We start from the raw sequence: 22,830 nt of genomic DNA, 5'->3' as shown, positions 1-22,830 counted from the left end.
ATGTGTTTTGACTTCATCAATTCGATGGTGTCACAAAGCTATAATGTTCGTGTGAACTTTCTGAATAGTGAATTTATGTTGACAATATAATCTCTCATATGCTATTCATATCTATAAATGTGACATTAAAGGGACAACAACTATAAGTGCGACTTCTTCTATGGTAAAACTAACATTTCAATAGGGACCTATTAGTGATTCTTTTAAATATCTCTATAAACACAATGGCACTCATTACAAAGTTTTTAATGACTTTATCAGTTCTGTGGTGTCACAAAGCTATAATGTTAGTGTGAACCTTCTATATAGTGAAATCATTCGTATGATGAAATCATTCATCATTGGCAATTTATATCGGCAAATGTGATACCATAGGGACTGCAGGTCTATTAGTGCGAATTATGTTATATGAAATATGTTATGGTAAAACTAACATTTCAATGGGGACCTACATTTTTTTTTAAATATATATATCATAAACACCATATTGCATAGCGTGTCTGTGTTGCTCTATGGTGTTTTTTAAGCGTTTTATCAGCTATAATCTATCATAACATGCCTATGAAATTATTGTTTTGGTGTGATGTGTCAGCCTATATTATTCTTGTAACATTCCACCTTGTATTATTTATTATAAAAAAGACCCAAATTAATCAGTAGTAAGTAATCAAATATAACTGATAACACACTTATCAGAGACAATAATATGTAATAAAAGTTTTATTACGGACTAATGAGGCATGCTGCTGCATTTCAGAGCAAACAGCTGAAAATTTAACCGGACACTTAAAGGGGGACAGTCTGCAGTTGGATCACACCCAGCACCGCGAGCTCGCGCCACAGACGCTCCGCCGGCCGGGCGTGTGTTTTGATATCTCGCGGAGCTGCAACAGAGCGCGCGGTATGAAATGAATGAGAATATGACACCACTGTGTACATGTGTGTTTACAGTCCGGTTTGTGGCATATTACAAATACCCGACAAATAAAAGGCACCTGTCTTCCAGAATCACTCTGGTCCGGTAGAAACGTGTCGTTTCAAGGGGAGGACCGGTTATTATTTTTTCCCTCGCGCATTATGGAGTAAAAGGGGGCGGTGTAATGTCAGTTCAGTGTCACCGACAAACTTTAGACACGCACCTGCAATCAAAAGTCAGACGAAAACAAGCGTATGGCAATACAATGAATAAAAACATCAGCAAGTAAGCGCTAAATGGATACATAACACATTTTTTTTTACTACGATAAAACAATTCGTAAGAAAATCGATTCAGCTTTTGTGTTCCGGAAACAAACAATTCTTCGACATTAGATATCCATGCATATATGTATATTTTTAGATTTTAGTTAGAGCCAACACTGTTTAATAAAACATGTTCTGATTCTGCTGGTGTTATCCCCAGCTAGAAATTGGTTGCCAAGCATTGCATCATTCCTTTCATGTGACTCCCATACGCCCCAAATTCGTCCTGGCCGTCTTATGACTGCATCACAATTGCTGCTCGTACAAACTATACAGGCTAGAGAGAGAACAACCAGCTAAGACGACACTAGACCCCGCCTCGGTGCTGGTTTCGAGTCACGCTATTGGATGTCGCCAAGGAAAAGATCTTAACTCCGCTCTTCTGATTGGACCGTTAGAACATCAGTCATCCCCGTACTTTAGGTTGTGATGAAGCTGCCTTCCCATGCATAGTTCGGTTGGCCTCTCCCTCAATATAAACACCGCCGGGAGTTCCCGAAAATTCACATTCAGCTGTCAAGACTGAACAATGGTTAACATGAGCTATCACCAATTTTTACTAAAATATCCACATTCGAGTTCAAGACAGTCGAGAAGGCGAGCGAATAGAAGAAAAAGGGTAAGTGGAGATTATTGTCAGTAGTTTTGGCTATATATAGTTGGTCGATGTTTTTTGGGGAGTAACGGCTACTTTCCGCACTCTTGAAGTGGTTTGGTAACGTTACTGGAAATGCATGTTTTTGGCAGATATCCCAGTGCCATTTTTAGGATAACAGTTGTCTTAATCAATCACAATTTACACCGAGTTGTTATCATGTGTTGTCTGCTTCGTCTGACAAGTTGTCAAGCTCACGCGGACTTGAAGCTAGGAAGTTTTGAGGTTCTGACTGTTGAGCTTTCTCAAACGTTTTAAAAATATTTTGTGAATTTTGTAGCAACGACATCCAATACTTCTTAAAGATTTTTAAGTGTCATTTCATTTGAACAAAATAAGAGAGATTATCCGACTCCGCGTGACGTCTGACAGTAATTGATGGTGGGGCTGTTGACTCGAAACTGAACGGCTTTAATTTTTGACAGCTGCATTTGTTTCTCACACTTTTGACAGATCCATCCATCTAAAGTAAACGCTTACCACTGAATGAATAGATGTTTATATTGTTTTTGTCTTTTCCCCCTTAACCCACTCCTTTCCCCAACCCACTCTTCCTCTCTCTCTCCGTTTCCTTTTGTTTCGCCCATTCCTCCTGCTGGACTTGCATTTCCATGACGTAATTGTCTTGGCTCACGGTGGACATGTAGTCCAACTAAAAAAGAAAATATTTATATTTTGAATATAAAATAATTGTATAAGAAAATAATAAGTGGTACGTTTTATTTACCAAACTGAAGTTTTACTGCCTGTATGGTAGCACGGGACCACGGGAAGTTTAACATTTGACATCAAGTTAAAGAGGATTTCTTTATTCTTTATCACTTTGTGACTTAGTAATTCACTGCCAACGCTACGTCTACGTAAGGATGTTGTTTTTAAGTGTTTTCTATTTGCACATCAAAAGGAGAAAAGCGGAAAACATTTATTTATATGAAATATTTCAGCTACAAGCTTTGTCTACAATAATCATAGTAATTGTGATGGTTTAGTAATTTTTGTTTTGGACAGCGTTAAGCAATTAATAAAAGCAGTCGACCTGACTGTCAGACCTGGTGAAATCAATTTAAGGATTTATTCGTCGTTTTTAATCCTTGTTTATCGATCCCAACGTGTTTTGAGGACCGTAGAAGGCAGGGGGCGCAGTGGAGAACATTTGGGTCTTTGTTTACAAGAATTAAGTGACATGAAATTACTTTTGTCCATCCTTGTTAACCATTTTAACAATTATTGACTGTCTTTTTTTTTTAAATCATTATTTAAATTTTTCATCATTTTCTAAATCATCCATTAATGTTTCATTTAATGCACCCTTTGTTCCCAGACCAAGCTTGCTCTGTATTTGTGCAAATCATCATTTTGATTCTGAAATCTCAGCAAATTCCTGCTTTCAGAAGAAACATTTTTCACATTTTTTAAGATTAACCTATGAAATACTTTTCTCTCTCAGAATTGTTGGGACAAGCTATCTCCAACGAATTGGCAGACTTGATTAACAGAGACTTTCTAAAGGTAAATTGGTTGATTTAATCAATTTGTTCATTTTAATATTAACTTTGTAGTGGAATTAAATTATCAAAAGCTTTTATACATATTCTGAATCTTCAAATTCTGTTTATCAGCAATTTTAGTGCAGTACAGTAATTTCCTTACTTCGTATCACTGTTATTCCATTTCACATTTAAGTGTATTACACAATATACTGTACTTTGGTCTAGTTTTCTTTATCATGGTGTAAATAATTATACAGATAAAGGCTTCTTACTGTATTCTCAGTAATCATATACGCCATCCTTTATCCCTGCATACCTACAACCTACCATACCTCCATACCTACTCAACCAGTTGCATCATAGATTAAAACGAACAAGAACGAGTTTTTGTGACGTGTGCTCTGCACCCCCCCCAAAGGTCCAGTGTGAACCGTGTGGCCGAGTATCTGTGAGTTGCGACTGACTGACGAGATGACTGCCGAGTGGCTACACCTGCCCCCGCCGTACCCCCCTGGCGTGGGGCCGTTGTGTGGTGCAGAGTTGGAGGCGTGGTATGAGGACTTGCAGGATATTCTGGGCTCCGACACGGGAGGGGCAAAACTGGCACGTGCCCCCATGTGCACCGAGGTCAGTAGCTTGAAGAATGAAATGGTTATCACACCCCATGATGAGTGTGAGTGTTTTCGTCCATTGTATTTTCGTTACCATTTCTCTTTTTTTCCCGGTTAGTTTTACTGTTTTGCGAATTAATTCCTTTTATATACTAAGTGATGTGAAATTTACTTATACTGTCATATTTTATATGTTTTGGCAGGTGTTGATATTTCCATTTTGTGCTTGTAGAAGGAGCCGGAGTTTCTGGATGTTCTGGAGAGTTGTTCTCTGACCTGGCTGACGGACGGAAGCCAGACGTGGGGCGAGGGTGTTCAGAGGGCAACAGAAGAGATCCACAACACCCAGCCTCTGCATCACACCTCATCGTCATCCTCCTCTTCCTCCTCCTCCTGCATGAGTCCAGCTGCTGCAGAAGAGCGGCGGGCGGAAGCTGAGAGTGGGAGAAGCGGCGATAGCTCGGCAGGAAGCAGCAGTGATCTGCTGCCTCCAGAGTTCTTCGAGTTGCTGAGTGAAGGAGGAGTGGGAATGGTGGATCCGAGCGGAGCGGTGATCAGCAGTAGCTATTATTACCACCACCATCAACACCACCAGGCTAATAATGTCCATCCTGCGTCTCCCTCAGCCAGCGAGGAGGAACTGCCCTGTGTCCCCGAGTCTCCATCCTGCTCCTCCACAGCCTCCCAGTCCCCATCTCAAAATTGTTCTTCTCCCTCTTCACCTGTCTCTTCTCCCTCTGTCTACCCATCCTCCCGCCTGGGAAAACGCAAGAGGACCACCAGCGAGAGGGCCAACGGTGCCTTGTCCACTTTCGCCTCCTCCACCCAGCACACATCCCCATCCTACTCGTCTGCCAAAAAGAGTCGCAAAGAAAGAGAACAGGAGAACGAGAGGAAGGTACAGGAGCTGACGGAGCAGAACGAGCGTTTGAAAGCGGAGATTGAAAGGCTGGGAGAGGAGGTACAGAGGACACGTAGAGCCCTGATAGAGAGACTAGTCAACACCAGGAAATGAGGAAGACAGGAATAAATGACAGGTCCTACAGAATTGGAATAAGCAGTGGTGGGTAAAGGTGTAATATGGTAATCATGAAATGCCTTTTAGACAGGAAAGGAGGGAAACCAAAGATATTTTATAAGGAAGAGATTTTTGGAAAATACAGAGAGCTTAAGATGGCAAGAAGTAGGAAAGTGATAAAAGTCAAGACAAGAAAAGGCACAGGGAGAAGGGGCTGCAACAGCATTGCGGCAAATAAGAAGACACAGCATGTATAAAGGAAAAGGAAGAACAGACAGCTCTAAGTTCAAATGATACAGTGGTTTTGATGAATGTTTGTCATTTTAAAGAATCCCTAACTAAGTTCCATCAAATAGGATGGCAGTAATAACAGTTGTGAGCATTTGATGATTTGTATGTTGGACAGAAAGGAACTTAATTCAGAGAGTGCATTTCATTGTCATCTGTTCCCACCATTTTGCAATAATTGTAACTCCTATGTTAAGGGCTGCAATCTGGCTAGCAGAGATTATTTGCCCCCAATTTGTGGAGAGTTTAGGAGCTCAGGAAAAGTTTTGAAAGTGCCCAGTGCGAGTATGAGAGAATGATTTTTATTTATTTTTTTTTTTTGGGAGAGAATTCATGTTTCTTACTTTTTTATAACCCATGGCTTGTGTGTATGTGTATTTCTATAAAGTAAGTAGGATCCGGCTATACTTTCTAAGCTGACCTTTTTCTATCAATATGGGGATTTGTGGTAGAATTACCACAAGTTGTTCTACCCCGATTTACTATTTTTATATAATGCTGTAATATATATATATATATACACACACATATATATATATATACACACACACACACACACACACACACACAATTGTACTGTAATGGCTTGTACTGTAAAATGCCAACATATCCACTGTCTCATTGTAGTCACATAAATTGTTAATTGTAGAATAATATGCATGGCTTTTATTGATGACATCAAATACATGTATTTTACCATACCGTTTATTTGACCCTTCATTGTAATTCCAAATTTGCAATAAAAGAAAAAATGTGCAATTTTTTTGTGTCATGTAATGTTTATTGGTTTGCCTGTTTAATCACCTGTGTATAATGATTTTTTTGTTGTTGTAGAAAGCAGTGTAAAAGAGAGGTAAATGAGAAAGGGTGAGTGGAAGAATACATAAATTTTTTAGCTGAACTTAATACGTTTTTTGGATCAATAAAGTTTATTTGCAGCAAATGGCAAAAAACTATTTTCCAGAGGATATAAAAAAACATCTTTAAATGCGCAACACACCTTCCAGTGCTAATATCATATGCTGACTTTATCACAGGGAGAGTATAAAATCAGTTTCTTTTGGTGTAGGGATTTGGAAAAATCCCTTCATTCTGTAGCTGTATTCATTTGACTCTCTCTTTGTGTGTTTTCATTTCCCCGTCGGCCTTTCCAGCATTGCATTAGTCCTCAGTGCCAATACCACATTGTCTTAGATCCTGTCACGGCTTTGCCTTAAGCTAATACCCTCATCTCTCTCAGTGTACATCTTGTTCCCATTCTCCACTATCATACCTCAAACCATTTTACTCTTCCCACTAACCTCCATCATTTTGCTTTCACTTTTTTTCTGTCTCACTTCTTCTTGCCCTTCTGAGGTGCAGGCTCAGGGCTCTTCCCCTCAGCCAGAGCCAGCTGTTTCTTCAGGTCTAACAGTTTGGCCACCTCAGCTGTGATCACGGCCTTCTCTGCCTTCTGGGCTTTGAGTGCTCGCACCTTTTCCCCCTGTGACAGATAAAATGACAGGATTTAATAAATTTCTCACACCTAAATTTGTCTTTGATTAAACACTTCAGGTTATATGGACAAACATAGGTTGGCAGCTTTCTTGTCAAACAGTATGCAATTAACTAATGAGGCAATTTGTGAGTTTGTAATTATACGTGTCTGTCTGCGTTTGGAAATACTGAGAATCAAACATTTTATTCCCAAAAATGTAATCGCCGTATTTATAGTCGCAAGTATAGAGTAAAATTTAAAATCAACTTTGTAGATAAAACAATTTTCCAAATAGAGATACTAATTAAATGTAGCTTTTAAAATGAGCCGTTATTATTATATTTTATTTCAGAGGCCGGTAGTTTGTTGCGCGCAAGATTTGATTTTTGGAAAGATCGTTTTCATTCCTTATGGAAGATGACATCCGTTTTGTTATTCCTGTTATAAGAAAACTATTTTAAAGACAAAACAATACAACTAAAATAATCTTATTGAACAAAATGTAAGTTATAGTGCTGTTCTAATAACAGATTATTGATTCCAAAATGTCTAAAAATGTTCACAGTTAATAGCTCAACTGCGTGTTGCTACTAGCCAGCGATCTCACCTGCTCAGTCACAGCCTGTGTGAGCTGCTTGGCTCTTTCTGGGTCCACCTCAGCAGCAGCAGGAGCAGCAGGAGCAGCAGGAGCAGCAGGAGCAGCGGCAGGAGTGCTGGCAGTGTCCTGAGCTGTCGTCTGAGACAGATGAAGGTTTGAATTTGAGGCGTTTTGATTGTTATTATTTCTAGAGATGACTTAGTTCATTTCAGACAATAACACTCATCACTCCAAACGTCAATGGGATTTTATGACTCATGAAGTGTGAATGGACAGTTAATTACACTGAACACACGGGGGTGAGTAAAAATTTAAAATCTGAGGACGTTAGATGAGCTGCTAGTATTAGTGAAGGCGTGCGGTAATCAACATTGACACAGCAGCACCAGTGTGGACCGACTCTTCACACACAAATACTGCTCGATACCTTTTTTTTAGGTGGTTCATCTTCAGGCTGGAGGCGGGCGGTTGAGGAGAAGGTTTAGAGAGGGATTATTTTACTATATGATGGATGCTTAATACATAATTTAAACATTTATAGTGTGTTTGCTCTGCATCATGTTTCAGAAGAGATACTCCAATTAAGTACAAATTCTTATTCATGACGACAGTCTGACAGAGTCCCGTGAACGGCTATGCATTATCAATTCTTTCTTATTTCATTATTCATGAATAGTCAACCTATATTACTACAAGACCTGACTGAACTCATGCAGACCATTAGGCATCATAAACATCAAATACCTGCTGTCCACCAAATCTCTTCTTCAAAGCTTCGATCTGGTCCACCTCTAGTTTCTGGAACAATGGACTGACCTGGGAACAAAACGGGTTGGCAGGGGGAACAAAAAAGTAGACTTTCAAAAAAATATATGCACGAATATTTAAAAAGTTTGCAATTGTGGATCCAGCCCAAGGCCAGTGTAGCTGGAAAATTTAACCCGGAGGCTCTGTGCTCGTCTTTGAACAAAAAGGATTATGCAAGTAAGTAGGTAAATAACTATATATGAAAAATTTGCAGACTTTCGATCATGATCACCACTCTTCAATGCAGCATTACAGTTATGACAAAAGACGTGATTTGTCAGATAAGTTGTATGGTGCATTAGTGTGACATTAGAATAGTGTCATCTGCTGCTCCTTTTCTGGAGACCTCAGTCACGAATCACGATAGCCTTGGAGATTGAATGCTGCGTTGGCAGGCTGCTGCAGACACAGGTCACCACAATTAGGCCTGAAGGGACAAGTGGCCTGAGAGAAACTTGCTGTTCGAAGGCTGAGGCCTCGTGACACCATCTAGGATATTATTCTTAAGTGTGTGTATATGTGTGTTCACGCGACTACAACGTCCTCCAGAGTACTGAAATATTGACAGACTGTTGCAGCCTCATTGTATCACCCAGCGTAAACATACAGGAGGTTCCACAGGTTTGTGTGTCTGCACATGTATGTACTGTGTGTGTACTTTTTCAGGTCATACTCACAGTGCCAATGCGGTGGCCGGCACTCAGGGCACACACAAAAGTGCCAGTGCCTTGCAACATGGTACTGATGCAAGACTGAGGGGCATTGAGTTGATCCCTGATGGTTTGGCTGACCGTTGGCATGTATGGCAACAGCATCACTGACAGCAAGCAGGCGATATTCACAGACACACCTGTCACTGTGCCCGCACGCTGCCTGAAGAGGAGAATCAGAGATCAGTCAGACAGATCATGAAAATAAGTGTTTTGGTTATTCTTACAACGGACAGAAATTTGATCTTAATTACTGCTCCTCTAGTTGGCTGCACATACACATATTTCTTTCTTCAAAGAATTGATTTTATGAATTCAATCTGTGCTAAATCAAATGATCTTTTCCTGTGCTCAGTGTTACATGAGTCCTTTTTCAAAAGATGAGTGGTCCGACTCTGTTTTAATATAAAATGAGAATTTACACATTTGAGTAACAGCTAACAAAGTGCAACACAGATCTGTCTGCTTTGTATAAAAACTACAGAGGTAGTGTTAAGCCAATCAAGGCCATCTCACCTTTCTGCGTCTCCTCCTTTGATCTTTTTCCAGGGTTCATTGACCTGAATGTACTGGTTACCATGGCGAGAGATGTTGAGGATGTGTTTCAGGGAGTCACGGATTCTAGTGGAACATTTCAGAGAAAATATGATGATAGTACGGACAATGACAGCAGACCAACGTTAGTCTAACTTGAAGGAAGTTGTGCGACCACAACCCATTATACAGAATCTAATTCAGTAACATTAGTATGTTTTACCTTTAGTGTTGAGATACATCTCAAGATGATACAATTACCAATCTAATAGCAGTAATGTAAAACTAAACTGAAATTTACATACACATTTTCAAATTTTAATCAATTAAAGAAAGGCAGAATTTTACTTCTGGAAAGTAATTTCAATTAAATTGATACATTTCTGTCTAAATCCCAACATCAACCTTTTGACAGGTATTTGACTCGAATAGTCTTACTTGACTTTGTCCATGAGCTGGATGTACTGCTGCAGCTCCCAGCCCACAAGAGCCAGGAGCTTCTTATCTTCCTCTTGTAGCTCCATTGCAGGCACACAGCCCTCAAAGAACTTAGTGACAAACATGCCAGCTCTGGGTGGAGGTGGGGGGTGGTGGGGGGTGGGGGTGGGGGTTTAAACGAGACAAATAAAACCGGATATATATATATATATATATATATATATATATATATATATATATATATATATATATATATATATATATATATATATATATATATATATATATATATATATATATATATATATATATATGGTCAGGCAAAACGTGGGAACGGAGAGAGAAAGGCAGCAAGAGAGAGAGAGAGAGAGAGAGAGAAAAAGAGAGAAGGGCATGTTACTTGACTTGCTAATTGTTTATAAATTATAGATTTTGTTGCCAGATGTAACACAGTGCTCTGCTAGTGTAAACTAACACACTAAACAACAGTGTGCTGCATTGAGCCTCTTCATAGCTCTTTCATCGCCTCTACATCGTAGCTGTGTCTGGATGAGTTTTATGTGTACATCAGGAGGATGTTCGTTGTGAGAAGGTTTTTGTCATGTCTGATGCAACAGACCGTTCTTTATTTTACACATCTCTCAGCCTCTGAGCAGACTAAAATGCTTTGACATGACTGTCAAATGTACAATGAACTGTGATTTTGATGTATGAGCATGAACTTCGTGTGACCTGCATTCTTAATTTGTTTTAGTCTTTTGATTAGGGAAACTGCCAAGCCCAGAGTTTTTTTTCATCCTGGGAAAATAAAGAGCAACATTCTTACTGTTACAATAACTGAATTATCCTAATCAATAAAGTAACATTTGCTGCTGGTAAAAAATTAAGTAAGGATTTACCCAGTTTGTTAAGCTGATTATTTGTAAAATTCTCAACGGTCAATGTTTCAATTGAACAGCAATTAGCTGGAACACCACAGCCCAGAATCGAATATGAATTTGAAAAAGCCGGCATAAGATGGACACACTGTCGCTAATGATGTAATGATTTAGTGACTGGATCCAGGCAAGGCCAGAATTTCTTTTCTGAAGCAGAATACTTTCTACCTCCAACACCTAAGGCTGGATGCAATCTACAAGATATTTTTGAACCAATTAGGCATCAACGTTGCTGCCCGAGACCAATTTTGAAGATCAAGGTACTTTGAAAAAAAGCTGCTGAGAAAAATCTTTGATGTGGGATTTAACCCTGATCTTTTAAAAATCATTTTAGGCGATGTAATTGGGGCTAAATTACGCCATCCCAAACAAATTTAGAAAACTAGGGTGAGCCTCTTGTAATAGTTACTGCTCTAACAGACTTTTTTTCTGTGAGTACAACAATCTGGAAACTTAGTTGTTAATTAGACTGGATGACAGTTTTGCTGCGTATTTACTTTTTGAGTGAAACTTATTATGTACAAAATATGAGCAACTTGAGGTGGATTGCCCCATTTCTTATTTCACTGGTAACTGATCTCAAGTGATTCAAATAGAAAAAAAACAGTAACACAGAAAATGTCACAAAGTCAGATGGCAGGAAACAAGTATCATGAGTGTTAAGTTATAAGGAGATTGGTGCAGGTTACCTTGTTAGGGTCATTAGGGAAAGTTGAACTCTGACGTAGGTCTATTTCTCACTGACAGAGTAAATTCTACTATTTGCTCATCACATGTACAAAGCAGGAATTCATTTTATTCAACATGTGACTAAGACCAACCTGTTGATGAAATTGCCCAAGTTATTAAGCAGCTCAGAGTTGTTCTTTGTAGCCATGTCAGCCCAGGAGAAGGCTGAATCCTGTCCCTCTGGACGGACATACAGGAGGTAGAACCGCCACACATCAGACGGGATGCCTGTGTCCTTTGCCATGTCTCCAAACACACCCACGCCACGGCTCTTGGAGAACTTGGTGTCCTCGTAATTCAGATACTCTGTGGGGAAGTTACAGAATAAGTTACTGTCAAAGCTGAGTCTTAATTTCCAATGCGAATGTGATCATTCATGATGTCTGTGTTGCATGGCTGACAGAGTAAATGTGTCATTACAGTGTTTTTAAAACCATTTTAAGATCTGTTGTGAATCCCAATTAGTCTAATAATATAACATATAAATAATTAATCAAAAGGTGAAATCAGTCATTCGAAATAAGTGCTTACCAGTGGCAACAAGGTGGTTGACTATTGTGTAGTTGTCCTGAGCTCCCAGTAGGGAGCAGGGAAACACCACACTGTGGAACGGCACATTGTCTTTGGCCATGAAGTTGTAAAGCTCCACCTGGTGGCAGAGACATAACACTGCACTGTGAGGATGACATCATATTAGATCATCATGAGATCATCCAGTTCAAAGAGGACTTATCAGCTCTCCCCAACCCCCATCTCTCTCTCTGCAAATACAGGCCATCACACACACAAACACCAGGAGCTCGATCCTGGGGGTTTTAGATGGAGAAAGATGAGATGAGTCAGTGAGAGTGAAGTAGATGTTAGATTTTTTTATCCATACATCTTAAGTCTTTAAAAAAAAACAAAAAACCTTTCAGTTAAATAAAGTCCACATGTAAATGAACAAGATAGCTAACTAGCACGTTTCCAGCTTGACTTGTTACTGTGTGCGGGGAAGTATGAGTGGTGTGGAAGCTTAGAATATCATCTCTCATCTATGTAAAGCTGATGGCAGCATCATGAACAACAAAAACTAAGGAAATCTATGGTAGACTGATCATGCTGAGACATTTATCTCAGAGGGGAGGAATCTAGAAGTGGACCACAAAGAGCTGTATTGCCTTCTACACATTATACTGTTTGCACATTGTAGCGGTACAAAACTGAATGTGCATTCTATTAATAATCAAAGAGGAAGTTATGTCTTTCTCTGTTTCATATTAGGGTTATATGGGGCCAGACATTGCAGTGCATTCTAATGGAGAGTGCAAAAGACCAGATGGGACAATGAAAAAAGCAATCAGACCCATTCTGTGTTGTAAAGATGAAAGATCTGTGCCAAGCTCGTTCATCAGTACTTTTTCGGCTCATAAATTTGGACATGTGTGTTTGGGGGGTGGCTACAGTGAGGTGGGTTACCTGATGAGGATTCTTCCACCACTTTTCCCATTTGTCGGTGTAGTTGGCGGTAATGGACAGATAACCAATGGGGGCGTCAAACCACACGTAGAACACCTGCAGAGGCCGCAAGAGTCATGATGAGTGACAAAGGATGCACTTTTTGCATTGCTTTGTGTTACAGAAATGAATTTTACAGAAAGTTTAGAGGTGCGTACTAAAAGTAGTGGTCAGTGTTCCAACATGTTTAGACTAGAGTCTCCCAGTGAAGCACCATTGTGCTATTAGAGAGCACTGCAGTATCATCAGTCACTACAGGATTTGTAAACAATTATTGAAGTGCAAAGTTATTTTCAATGTTTAATTAGGAACCTGACCTTAGATATTAAGTGTTTGCATTCATTATCTTCTCAGCAGGTAATTTAGCTCAGCAGCAGCTTTATTATGCTTCAATAAAAGAAAAGGTATAACAGAGTGGTGTGTGTATCATTTACTGCATAATATTAAACTTTAAACAAGCAAATGCTATCAAATAGCAAGATTTGTAATGTGATTTTTTTTTTTTTAATTCCAGGTGACAATAGCAGACCTTCTCTTTGAAGTCAGGATGAGGTACTGGCGTTCCCCACTTTAGGTCCCTGGTGATGCAGCGAGGTTTGAGTCCATCTCTCAGCCAGGAGCGAGTGATCTGTTTGGCATTTGCTGTCCAGTCTCCTGTGCTGGTTGACTTGTCAAGCCACTGCTCCAATTGAGTCTCAAGCTGCATGAGAAAAAGAAGGAGAATGAAAATGCTGACAAAAACAACCAAATGTCTTAACTCTAAACCACAGCTCCAGAAAATGTAAAGCCGTTTATATAATAAAATTACCACAGGGATAACTGCCTTCCACAAGCTGTTTGACTTTGAATTCTACTTTACACTTGATGCTTGATATTCCCTGTGACCAAAAAAAAGCACCATGTAAAACGTAGAATAGACAACTCAGGCCATTACAATGCAGTGTGAAAAGCATACCTTTGGCAGGTCCAGGAAAAGATGTTTGGAGGAGCGGATGACTGGAGTCTGCCTGCAGACCTTACACTGAGGTTCCTGGAGAATATAGCCATCAACAATGATCAACACTAGTTAGGGTAAATTTAACCTGAAATTGTAATAGAGGTGTATTTGTTCATCCACAAAAGCAATTTCAAACGATTTCAAAGGTTCAGTGCAGCAACAATGCTACATTAACAGTAAATGAAAGCTTGTAGTGTCAGCCTCTCTGATTAAAAGAGAAAAGTAAAAGACGCATAGATTTTTTAGACAGCAGCCCAAATAGACCATACATGTACTGCTGCTTCAGTAAATGATGCATTTTGAATATATGGTGAAGCTGGCATCACAGACCTCATTCTCAAAAAATGTGTCTAGCTATCTATATACTTATATGGTTGGCAATTGCTACTGCTATCATTCTCTTTCTAATAGTCAATTAATGGCAATAACCAGCATAGAATCCTCATCATCGTCCTCCTCCTCTTGCCTTTTATCATTATCATGCTCCTTCCAACTCACCCTGAGCTCCACGGCATTGATGAGCCGCCCACACTTGTCACACTGGTCACCACGAGCTTCTGGGTAGCTGCAGTGGGGACAGGTGCCTTCTACGAAGCGGTCAGCAAGGAAGCGCTGGCACTTTTCACAGCGCAGTTGCTCCACCGTGTCTTCCACTAGGAAACCATGCTTGTGGAGTCGCCAGAAAATGTTCTGGGCTATCCTGAAAGAATAGCAGAGGACAAAGATGGTTGAAAGATACTTCAGGGATTGTGCCTGGGATGCAAGGAGGAAATGTTGTCCTTTCACCTGAGTTAAAAGGTGTATGAACAAACTGACAATTGTGTTATGTGGGAACTAATGAGTCATTAAACCCTGACCCCATTTTTGTTTTCCAACTCATATTGATACTGCTCTTTCCTGTTGGCTAGAAAATGATGTAAACTTTATTGATCAATATAGCAATATAGAAAATAGAACAATATACTAGAAAAAGAAGAGTTTGAAGAAGAAGAGAGTTTGTGTTATTGATTTGGGGGGGGGGCATGAAGTAAAATGGTACAAAAAACAAATCAAAGCTGATGGTAATCTTTAGTGGCGGACTGGTAAACCAAAAATGTAAGACCTAACAAGCACTTTTCATGAATCAAGTCTAAAGTCTTTAATCTTTGGGCCGTTTTCATTCTTCAAAGAACATGGTTCTGGTGCATGGTGTTTGATGCCTTTTATGTTGTGCTCTATCAAAGCAAAGGCCCCAAAACAAGAGTTTTTATCTTTGTAATCCTTTTCTATGTACAAGCTCAAGGATTAAAGTCTCATCTTTACTGAGGAAAAGTGTCTCTCTTTTGTATCCCATTTCCACATGTAAGTAGGTAAACCCACCAAAAACCCATCTTATCGTGTTTTATTTAAACACCTATACAAACAAACAAGTAATCTGTCACCTTATCCATACACACGGACAAGAAATCACACCCATTCCATTGCTTTCATTATTTCAACAATTCCTTAAGCAACAATCCATAACTTTGAAGCAACTAATTTCATCTCCTGACTTTAGTTACCTCATCAATATTATAAAATGGCTAACTTTACTACAGAATGTCCAATTTATTTTTCCTAAATTGACTCTGCCAATGCCTTTCAAAAAAGTTAAAAGTGATTAAATACATATACTACAAGTGGAGCCACACCTGACCTAAATCTCCTTTTACATGCAACCCACGCTTTAGTTAACATGTGTTGTACCAGTGTGTGTGTAATTCACAAGTGACAGGTATCACACATGAGAACTGTAGTTCCAGACACATTGGTGCTTAACTAAAGAATGAAAACACACAGACAAACTGTTTTTATTTCGTAAACCTCAGAAATGTAGGCAATAAACTACATTCTACAACCATGCTCGATAATCTCTGAGATTAAGTGGAGTACAATTTATTCTTAAACGGGCAAGACATCCACACCAGTATCTTTCATACCAAAGCAAAGCAGTGTCAGAACCACAACCAACCCAGGAGAGGACTTTCTCACATAACAGTAGATAACATTTTTACAAACAGGCCAACTACAGCCTTCTTCCCTGCTTCCACTTACTCCGTCTGCTTCTCGGTGGTAGTTCTGCCAAAAAAGTCGAAGTCGATCTGGAACCACTTGTAGATGCTGGAATGAATGGCATGATACTTGTCGCAGATCTGCTGCGGTGTCAGACCCTCCTCTCTGGCCTTGTTCTCTGTAGCGGTGCCATACTCATCTGTGCCACACACAAACAGCAGGTTCCAGCCTCGCAGACGGCCGTACCTTAGAGGAGAAGAAGCATGGAGTCAGTACAGTAGACATAAGGGACACTCAGAGAGATAGACGTAGAGAAGAATGGAGAAAAATGAAAAAATATAGATAGCAAAAGAGAGATCACGATGGGGAGTTACAGAGTGAATAACAGTGAGGGTAAGTGAAGAAGAAAGAAAAGGATAAGGTGAGGTAACCAGCTGGTAAGGAAGAACGTGATGGACAGCTTTCATTGTAAGGCCATTAAATACATTACAGGTTTGCATATGCCTGTACTATACATTATATACGCACAAGACTGTGTATGCTCTCATGTAAATGTTTAAAAATATGTTTGGTACAGAGGTCAATATTTTGTCCATGATTATCTTGCAGGATCTACGCAGACAGAAAAGAGGAATTACAAGATTAAATTCCTACCTGCAGAAGACGTCAGCGCTGAGGACACAGCCAATGATGTTGCCCAGGTGGGGGACATTGTTGACATAAGGCAAGGCGCTGGTCACAAGCATGTTTCGCTTGCCCTCTTGCGGCAAACTAATAGGAAAAAAACCCCAGAACATTTTAGTTTCTGTCCCATAGGAAGATAATCTTAGGGGATGTGAACCCCACAACGTCATATAACATCCTAAACTGCAACATACACACTTACTGCTTAATGTCTAGACTGGGAAACAGCACTTTAAATTACTTACATGGGGTGTTGTCTGTCTGTAACCAATGGGCAGACGTTCAAACTTTTACTCCAGGTGAGAGCAGCTGCCTCCATCTCCTCTTCTGAAACCACACGCTCACCTTCCTCAGCCTAAACAAACATTTAGATATAGAGAATCATTAATTGGGAATTAAACCAAAACCAACTTGTAAGGTCAGTAATCTCCAAGAGTAGATATTTTAATGTAAATTTGTATTTTAATCCTGCTGTTTTATTAACTTTAATTTGTTAAATATTATCACTGTGGCCAAAAATTCTAAATGGTACTTTAACAGAGTATTTTAATGACCTATAAATTATTATAAATCTTGGAAATTTCGATCAACAAACAAAAAGTTTATTGCCACTGAAAGCACTGAAATGGTAAAACTAGCTGTTCCATTAATTATTAATTCATAATGAACTGGCTTTGGGGACTCACAACCTGTACAATACAACTGTATAAACTCTTTTTCAACAGCTGTTATTGCTCTGGAGAGTTCTCAGATCACAAATCTATGATGAATTATCAAAAGAATCACACTGTATACAGTAAGTGATTTTTTAAAAGTGTTTTCCTTTCTAGCAGGGGCAATACTGTTAAGTGTTCAGTTTTTTGTGTGTGTTTTTGTTTTAAGAATTGTATGTTCTATTGTACATTATTCTAGTAACACTTGCCACACATATCACCAACTCCCACCTGATCTTTTGACCTCCAACCCTGAAGCTAAAGCATTTAGCAATCTGAGATATACACTCTGCAACTTCCTCTGCCAAAACTGCTGCTGCTAAATTTGATTGACACCTGTTCAAATCCTTCCATGCTCACACAAAAAAGAGAATAGAGGATAAAGAAATAGTGATGTAACCTCTACATGCTGCATGTTCTATATCCTAACACGGGTGTTAATTTAGCTTTCATAGAGCCGGGTTAACTCTCATACGGAGCGTCTGCTTTACAAGAGAGCCGTGCTTAGTTTAAGTGAGGTGAATTCAAGCCTTGCAACACTCTGAATACTTTAACTTTCTTTCTAATAAGTACAAAAGCTACCGTGATGCAAAGACAGAAACGTGGGAAAGGAAACGAGTGACAATACATGTGTCTCGCAAAGTGTTGTTTGTGTTAGTGCATTTATAGCTTGAAGAAAATAAAAATAGACAATACATTTTCCTGGAAACCTCACATGTACATGTTTCCTGAGGCATAAACACAAGTGTAGTTAGGCACTGACACACCTCTGAATGCTTTTTGTTCAGTAACAATGCTTTAAGTCTAATAGCTATCATGGTGATCTGGCTGATACCTCAACAGGTTTGCTGTTGGATGGTTGTGCGTCTCTGCACTGGCTGCTCTGAGGGGCAGGCTGCCTCTGCATATAGCTCTTCATGCCCTGCAGGCCTTTTCCCTGCAGCACTTTCTGAGCAGCAGACTGGAAACTGTGCATAACAGCCCCACGGTCAAACCAAGTCTTCACAGACTTGTGTTCACCTGAAAAGGAAAGCGGAGGGTTGCAGTGAGGACCGTTCGAACACAGAGAACAAAAAAACTGAATTTTAATAAAACATCTGAAAATAAAATAAAGGAAGAAGGTAAGTAAAGGAAAAAACTAAAAGAATTTTATTAAAGTTGAAGTTGAGGTATAATTAAAAAAAAAGTGTTAATGGATGGACAATTTATGCATGGCCAATAATAAAAATGTTTACGTTTATTAGTACTCACCCAATGCTAGTAAAGAATCAGATAAAATGGGGTACAGTGCAGCCCACAAAACAACATCAGCAACTGAAACGGCTTCCTGAAACACAGCACAGTTTAATAAACATAATTTCTTTAAGCAATTAACACGCACTATTCCTGAACTTGAAAAAGCTGACAACAACAATGCAGAAGAGGGATCCACAGGACCCCCTGTGACTTCCTACATACAGAGCAACCATGAGGAAGACTGTTTTGTGCGCATCTCAATAAATATGGACTGTATGTACTGTTGTGACTGCCTCACTGTGTGTGCTAACCACAGTTTTTCTTTAGCTTTACACAGGGTTCCTCCAAGCTAAGCCTATCACCAAGAGACTTAACAAAACATATTTCTGTACACATGAAATATATGACAGACGGAGATGACTTGTTGCCACAGGGGCTGCAGATACAAAAGAGAACTGATCCCCCCCCACCCACACTCAAGCACATCTGCAACATAAGGGACCTCCTCCCCAGATGATGATGAATCGTTTTAACTTAAAAATGCATCACCAGCTTGGCATCACCAGCTAAATAAAGAGAAGAAAAAGAAATGTTGCCGGAGGAGCCTGACGTGGCACAGAGGAGACGCTCAGTTAAGCTCAGCTCAGCTCAGCTTCCAAAGAGGCATCATGAACTTCTGACTTGATCATATATTATATAGAATGAGAAGGCCTTGTTTGAGTGAGTATGTTTGTCTTTATCTTCTATATGTGCTCACACTATACATGGCAACTAAATGGGCATTGAGATTTTAATGCTGTACCCCGGTTAAATATGGTGTGTTCCCCTTGCTCAAGCTTTGCTCCAAGTAGTTTAGGGGCCCCAGGAGGACCTTGGACACCTCTGATCCTTTTCCCTGCAGCACTGCCATGTGAAGGGCCTGTAGCAGTGCAGGCTGCAAAAATAAGACAAAACAGAGATTAATTAGAATCGATTGAATGACATTAGATCAAGCAGTAAACCAAAGAAGCATGACTGAGGTTAAACAGTTAATTTCCTTAAACTCTACAGAGCATGCTGATAGACTTCTTCTGCGCATTGTTTTTTTGAGAGCATGCGTTTTAATCATTTAGCTGCATGGATTTATGTGCCCTTTAGCTACACATTGAAGAACAGTAAGAGGATTCTGCACAAGAGAATGTACAAAAGCAAGAATTAAAAATAGTTTGCATCCCAAAGAGGTTTAGTGTTTTGTACAACAGATTACCAGCGAACTGAGAGGTCTGTTTTTATGTAGAGCTTACCTGAAGATCTGTGGCCTCCCATTCAAGCCACTGATTGCAAAGCTCACCGGAGTCTTGTCCACTTACTTCAAACAGGTATCTAAGAGGTGGTAAAAAGTGGAAAACGGAAAGAAGTCCTGTCAAACAGTTGCAGCTTACTTGGTTTCAAGAGGAATTTCTTCTGATATGTGCCAAACGAACACACCTAAAATATAGATTTTTGCCACAAATGTGCTCCATCTTCGGTAGTTAGTTACAGTGTACCTCAAAATTTTATTGCAATGTAATTATTGTCAAACTAAAGCTGAAACTGATACTGTTGCTGGCCTCATTTTACAGTATATTCATATCATTTTTTAAATCAATACATTACCAGATCTGTCAGATTCATCACTAATTACATATGTCATGGAAATGTAATAACAGCTGTAAAATATAAAAAAACACTGCTTTGGCTGCTTAAAAGATCAGTTCACCCAAATTACAATAACACATCTTCTCAGTTACCTCTAGTGGTATATAACCATGCAGATAGTTTTGGTTTTATTTACTTTGAAATATCTATCTCAGAGATTTTTGCTGCCACCTGGATACAATGGAAGTAAAGGAAATTTCATTTGTGGGGCTCACTGCATTATAACCTGATCATTATAGCCAAAGCTATCTGCTGGACTAGAGATAAACAAAAATATATTTTTGTTGTTGAAACTGACCCTTTAGGATATTGGATATCTGAAAAGTTTTATAGAGGCAGTGATTCCAGCCTCCACATTCATGCTAACTTGGCATTGGCATTCATAATGACCAAGCAGGAAGGACTATAGTCTACTGACCGGCAGATGGCATTGGAGCTGAAAAGGTGCTGTCCACTGGGCAGGAGCAGGGCTGGCAGAGCTGGACGGCTAAGGCAGGGCACCACTCTCTCTGAAAAAAAGAAATCACAATGTTTGTTCACATAGCATCAAGTAAAATGCACGCAGCAGACAAGATTGTAATGCAGATGAGCATTTTTCTAAAGTAGTTAGATTAGATTCTTCACTTGATTGAACATGTTGATACAAACTGTAAGTCATCTTTCTAATGGCTGTGTCTTAGAGACAGAGAAGAAAAATCTACAGCCATTAGATCTAATTCATTTCAACATTCCTATAGATTATATTTGAATTCAACACAGCATCTTCAAGGAGAGCTAATAACACAAGACTCCTGAAATGCTTCTAGGACAATCATGTGATCAAGTTCTCAATCTCAATACCTATCACTTACGTTACTAGAATAGTCTATTTGTCTAAAACAAAGATCACTTAAGGTAATTGATCTCCGTAATCTGGATTGTATTAGAAGTCAGGGCAGATTACCACTTGAGTGGATTCTAATAATACATTTTTACTTATGTCTTCACTTTACAATACAAATCTGATATGTTATGGTGGCTCTAGGATTCAGTACAGCAGAAATAACATTTCCATTTTTTATTAAATTAACCTTAATAAATGTGCAATATTTCAGACTTTGTAATGAATTAACTGATAGACGAGGGATATCATCTCTTTTGAACAAAATGCATAATGACGTGTAGGTTTATAGACATAATGTATTTCTGTGTACAGTCCACTTCATTCATACACTGTGGCAGCAAGCCAGCAGATGGTCCTGGTTATTCATCTCTGTGATCCAGCTCCCAAAGAGGACTAGCACACATCTGGGACTGGGAGTGAAGCCTCACTTCCCTGAGACCATCAGACCATAAGTCTGAAGCTGGGTTGTATTACCATTGAATTAGAACCTAATTCCTTTACAAAGCAGCATCTAGATGATGTTCCATTAGACTATGCATTGGTGAGACAAAGTCTTCACAGTAGCATGAGTATATCCAGCCCATATGCTCTATGGGGTTTGTCCAAACATGTTTTCAGGTCTGATTAAAGAAAATACTTTTTTGAAAAATATGTTATAGCAAGATATTTGATTGTGTCTGTATAACACAGCCCTACAACTACACAATGTAACCCAATCCAAGTAAACCTGGACTGCCTAGAAGCCTAACACCTGCTAAACAAAGGCCACATGAAGCTGCACAAACAAACTGTACTAAAACAAGACAAACAAAGCAGTGATGTGCAGTAAGGGACTTTTTCTAGCTGCTTCTCAGATGCAGATACAGATAGACTGTTCACTCCATTCATGAGTGACTGACAATGGCAGGCAGTTGATCAGGACTACAGCTAGCTTACTATTCCAGTTTCAACCGTCAGTTACAGCACAAACTCAACTCAAACTTAACAAAACCAATATAATGATAAGCCAGTGCCGTTTTTAGCAAACGGCAGCTGTTATCAGTCACAATTATAGGTATATTAACAGACTAATGTTAAGCACCATGCTTTCTTACCTTCGTGGTTGACATACTGAACGTCACACTGAACTCCGGTCAGTTCTAAAGCTGCTAACACCTTCAGGCAATGCGGGTTGCCTTCACTTACGGAGAGCTTCATCTGGCCGTTGGTAGCTACTTCGCTACGTTGGGACTAGTGACTGGCTTTAATGGTGCCAATATCTTTACTTTAAATCAAGACAAGTAGCTAGCTGCTGGGAGAAACTTTGCCAGTCAGAGCCGGGTGTCCACACGCTGATGCAAGCAGTGTCGGCCCTGTTACAAATGGCGGAGATGTAGTTTTGGAGCGGTCTCTGTGTCCTTCACAGAAACGGTAGCTGTTTGTCAAATGGACTACAGCTCCCATAAAACATTTCTCAGAGCGTAACTTCGACGTGCTTGAGACGTGCTTGTTTTTTCTACGCCGGTGCTACGGCCGGGCGGGATTCGTCTCTCGTGATGTGCATTACATGCCGGGCGACGTCCTGCAATTAAATGAGC

General features: G+C 39.6%; 2 protein-coding genes across 4 annotated transcripts; one reads left to right on the top strand and one right to left on the bottom strand.

The window, feature by feature from the left end:
• The first annotated feature begins 1,703 nt into the window (after window positions 1-1,703).
• Window positions 1,704-6,063, top strand: ddit3 (DNA-damage-inducible transcript 3). Of its 2 annotated transcripts, XM_044216837.1 has the most exons (4): window positions 1,704-1,861; window positions 3,345-3,406; window positions 3,806-4,014; window positions 4,231-6,063. In XM_044216837.1, exons 3-4 carry the CDS (start codon window positions 3,859-3,861, stop codon window positions 5,011-5,013), a joined length of 939 nt encoding a protein of 312 aa, XP_044072772.1. In that variant the 5' UTR covers window positions 1,704-1,861; window positions 3,345-3,406; window positions 3,806-3,858; the 3' UTR covers window positions 5,014-6,063. The 2 variants fall into 2 exon arrangements, with proteins under 2 accessions (XP_044072772.1, XP_044072778.1); XM_044216843.1 differs by lacking the exon at window positions 3,345-3,406 and having other exon boundaries at window positions 1,719-1,861.
• On the bottom strand, window positions 6,064-22,744 carry mars1 (methionyl-tRNA synthetase 1). Of its 2 annotated transcripts, XM_044216764.1 has the most exons (22): window positions 22,348-22,744; window positions 20,789-20,879; window positions 19,977-20,055; window positions 19,496-19,627; window positions 18,709-18,784; window positions 18,293-18,477; window positions 16,990-17,099; window positions 16,715-16,831; window positions 16,103-16,306; window positions 14,528-14,729; window positions 13,988-14,062; window positions 13,562-13,732; window positions 12,994-13,089; window positions 12,067-12,184; window positions 11,628-11,841; window positions 9,869-10,000; window positions 9,413-9,517; window positions 8,864-9,059; window positions 8,124-8,195; window positions 7,807-7,833; window positions 7,389-7,517; window positions 6,064-6,787 (listed from the first exon to the last, which is right to left on the bottom strand). In XM_044216764.1, the coding sequence occupies exons 1-22, from the start codon at window positions 22,448-22,450 to the stop codon at window positions 6,638-6,640; spliced, it is 2,784 nt and encodes a 927-aa protein (XP_044072699.1). In that variant the 5' UTR covers window positions 22,451-22,744; the 3' UTR covers window positions 6,064-6,637. The 2 variants fall into 2 exon arrangements, with proteins under 2 accessions (XP_044072699.1, XP_044072708.1); XM_044216773.1 differs by lacking the exon at window positions 7,807-7,833.
• Between the last annotated feature and the right edge of the window lie 86 nt (window positions 22,745-22,830).

Source organism: Siniperca chuatsi, linkage group LG2 (genome assembly GCF_020085105.1).
Source record: "Siniperca chuatsi isolate FFG_IHB_CAS linkage group LG2, ASM2008510v1, whole genome shotgun sequence".
Classification (NCBI taxonomy): domain Eukaryota; kingdom Metazoa; phylum Chordata; class Actinopteri; order Centrarchiformes; family Sinipercidae; genus Siniperca; species Siniperca chuatsi.
This window is presented reverse-complemented; position numbering and strand designations above follow the sequence as displayed.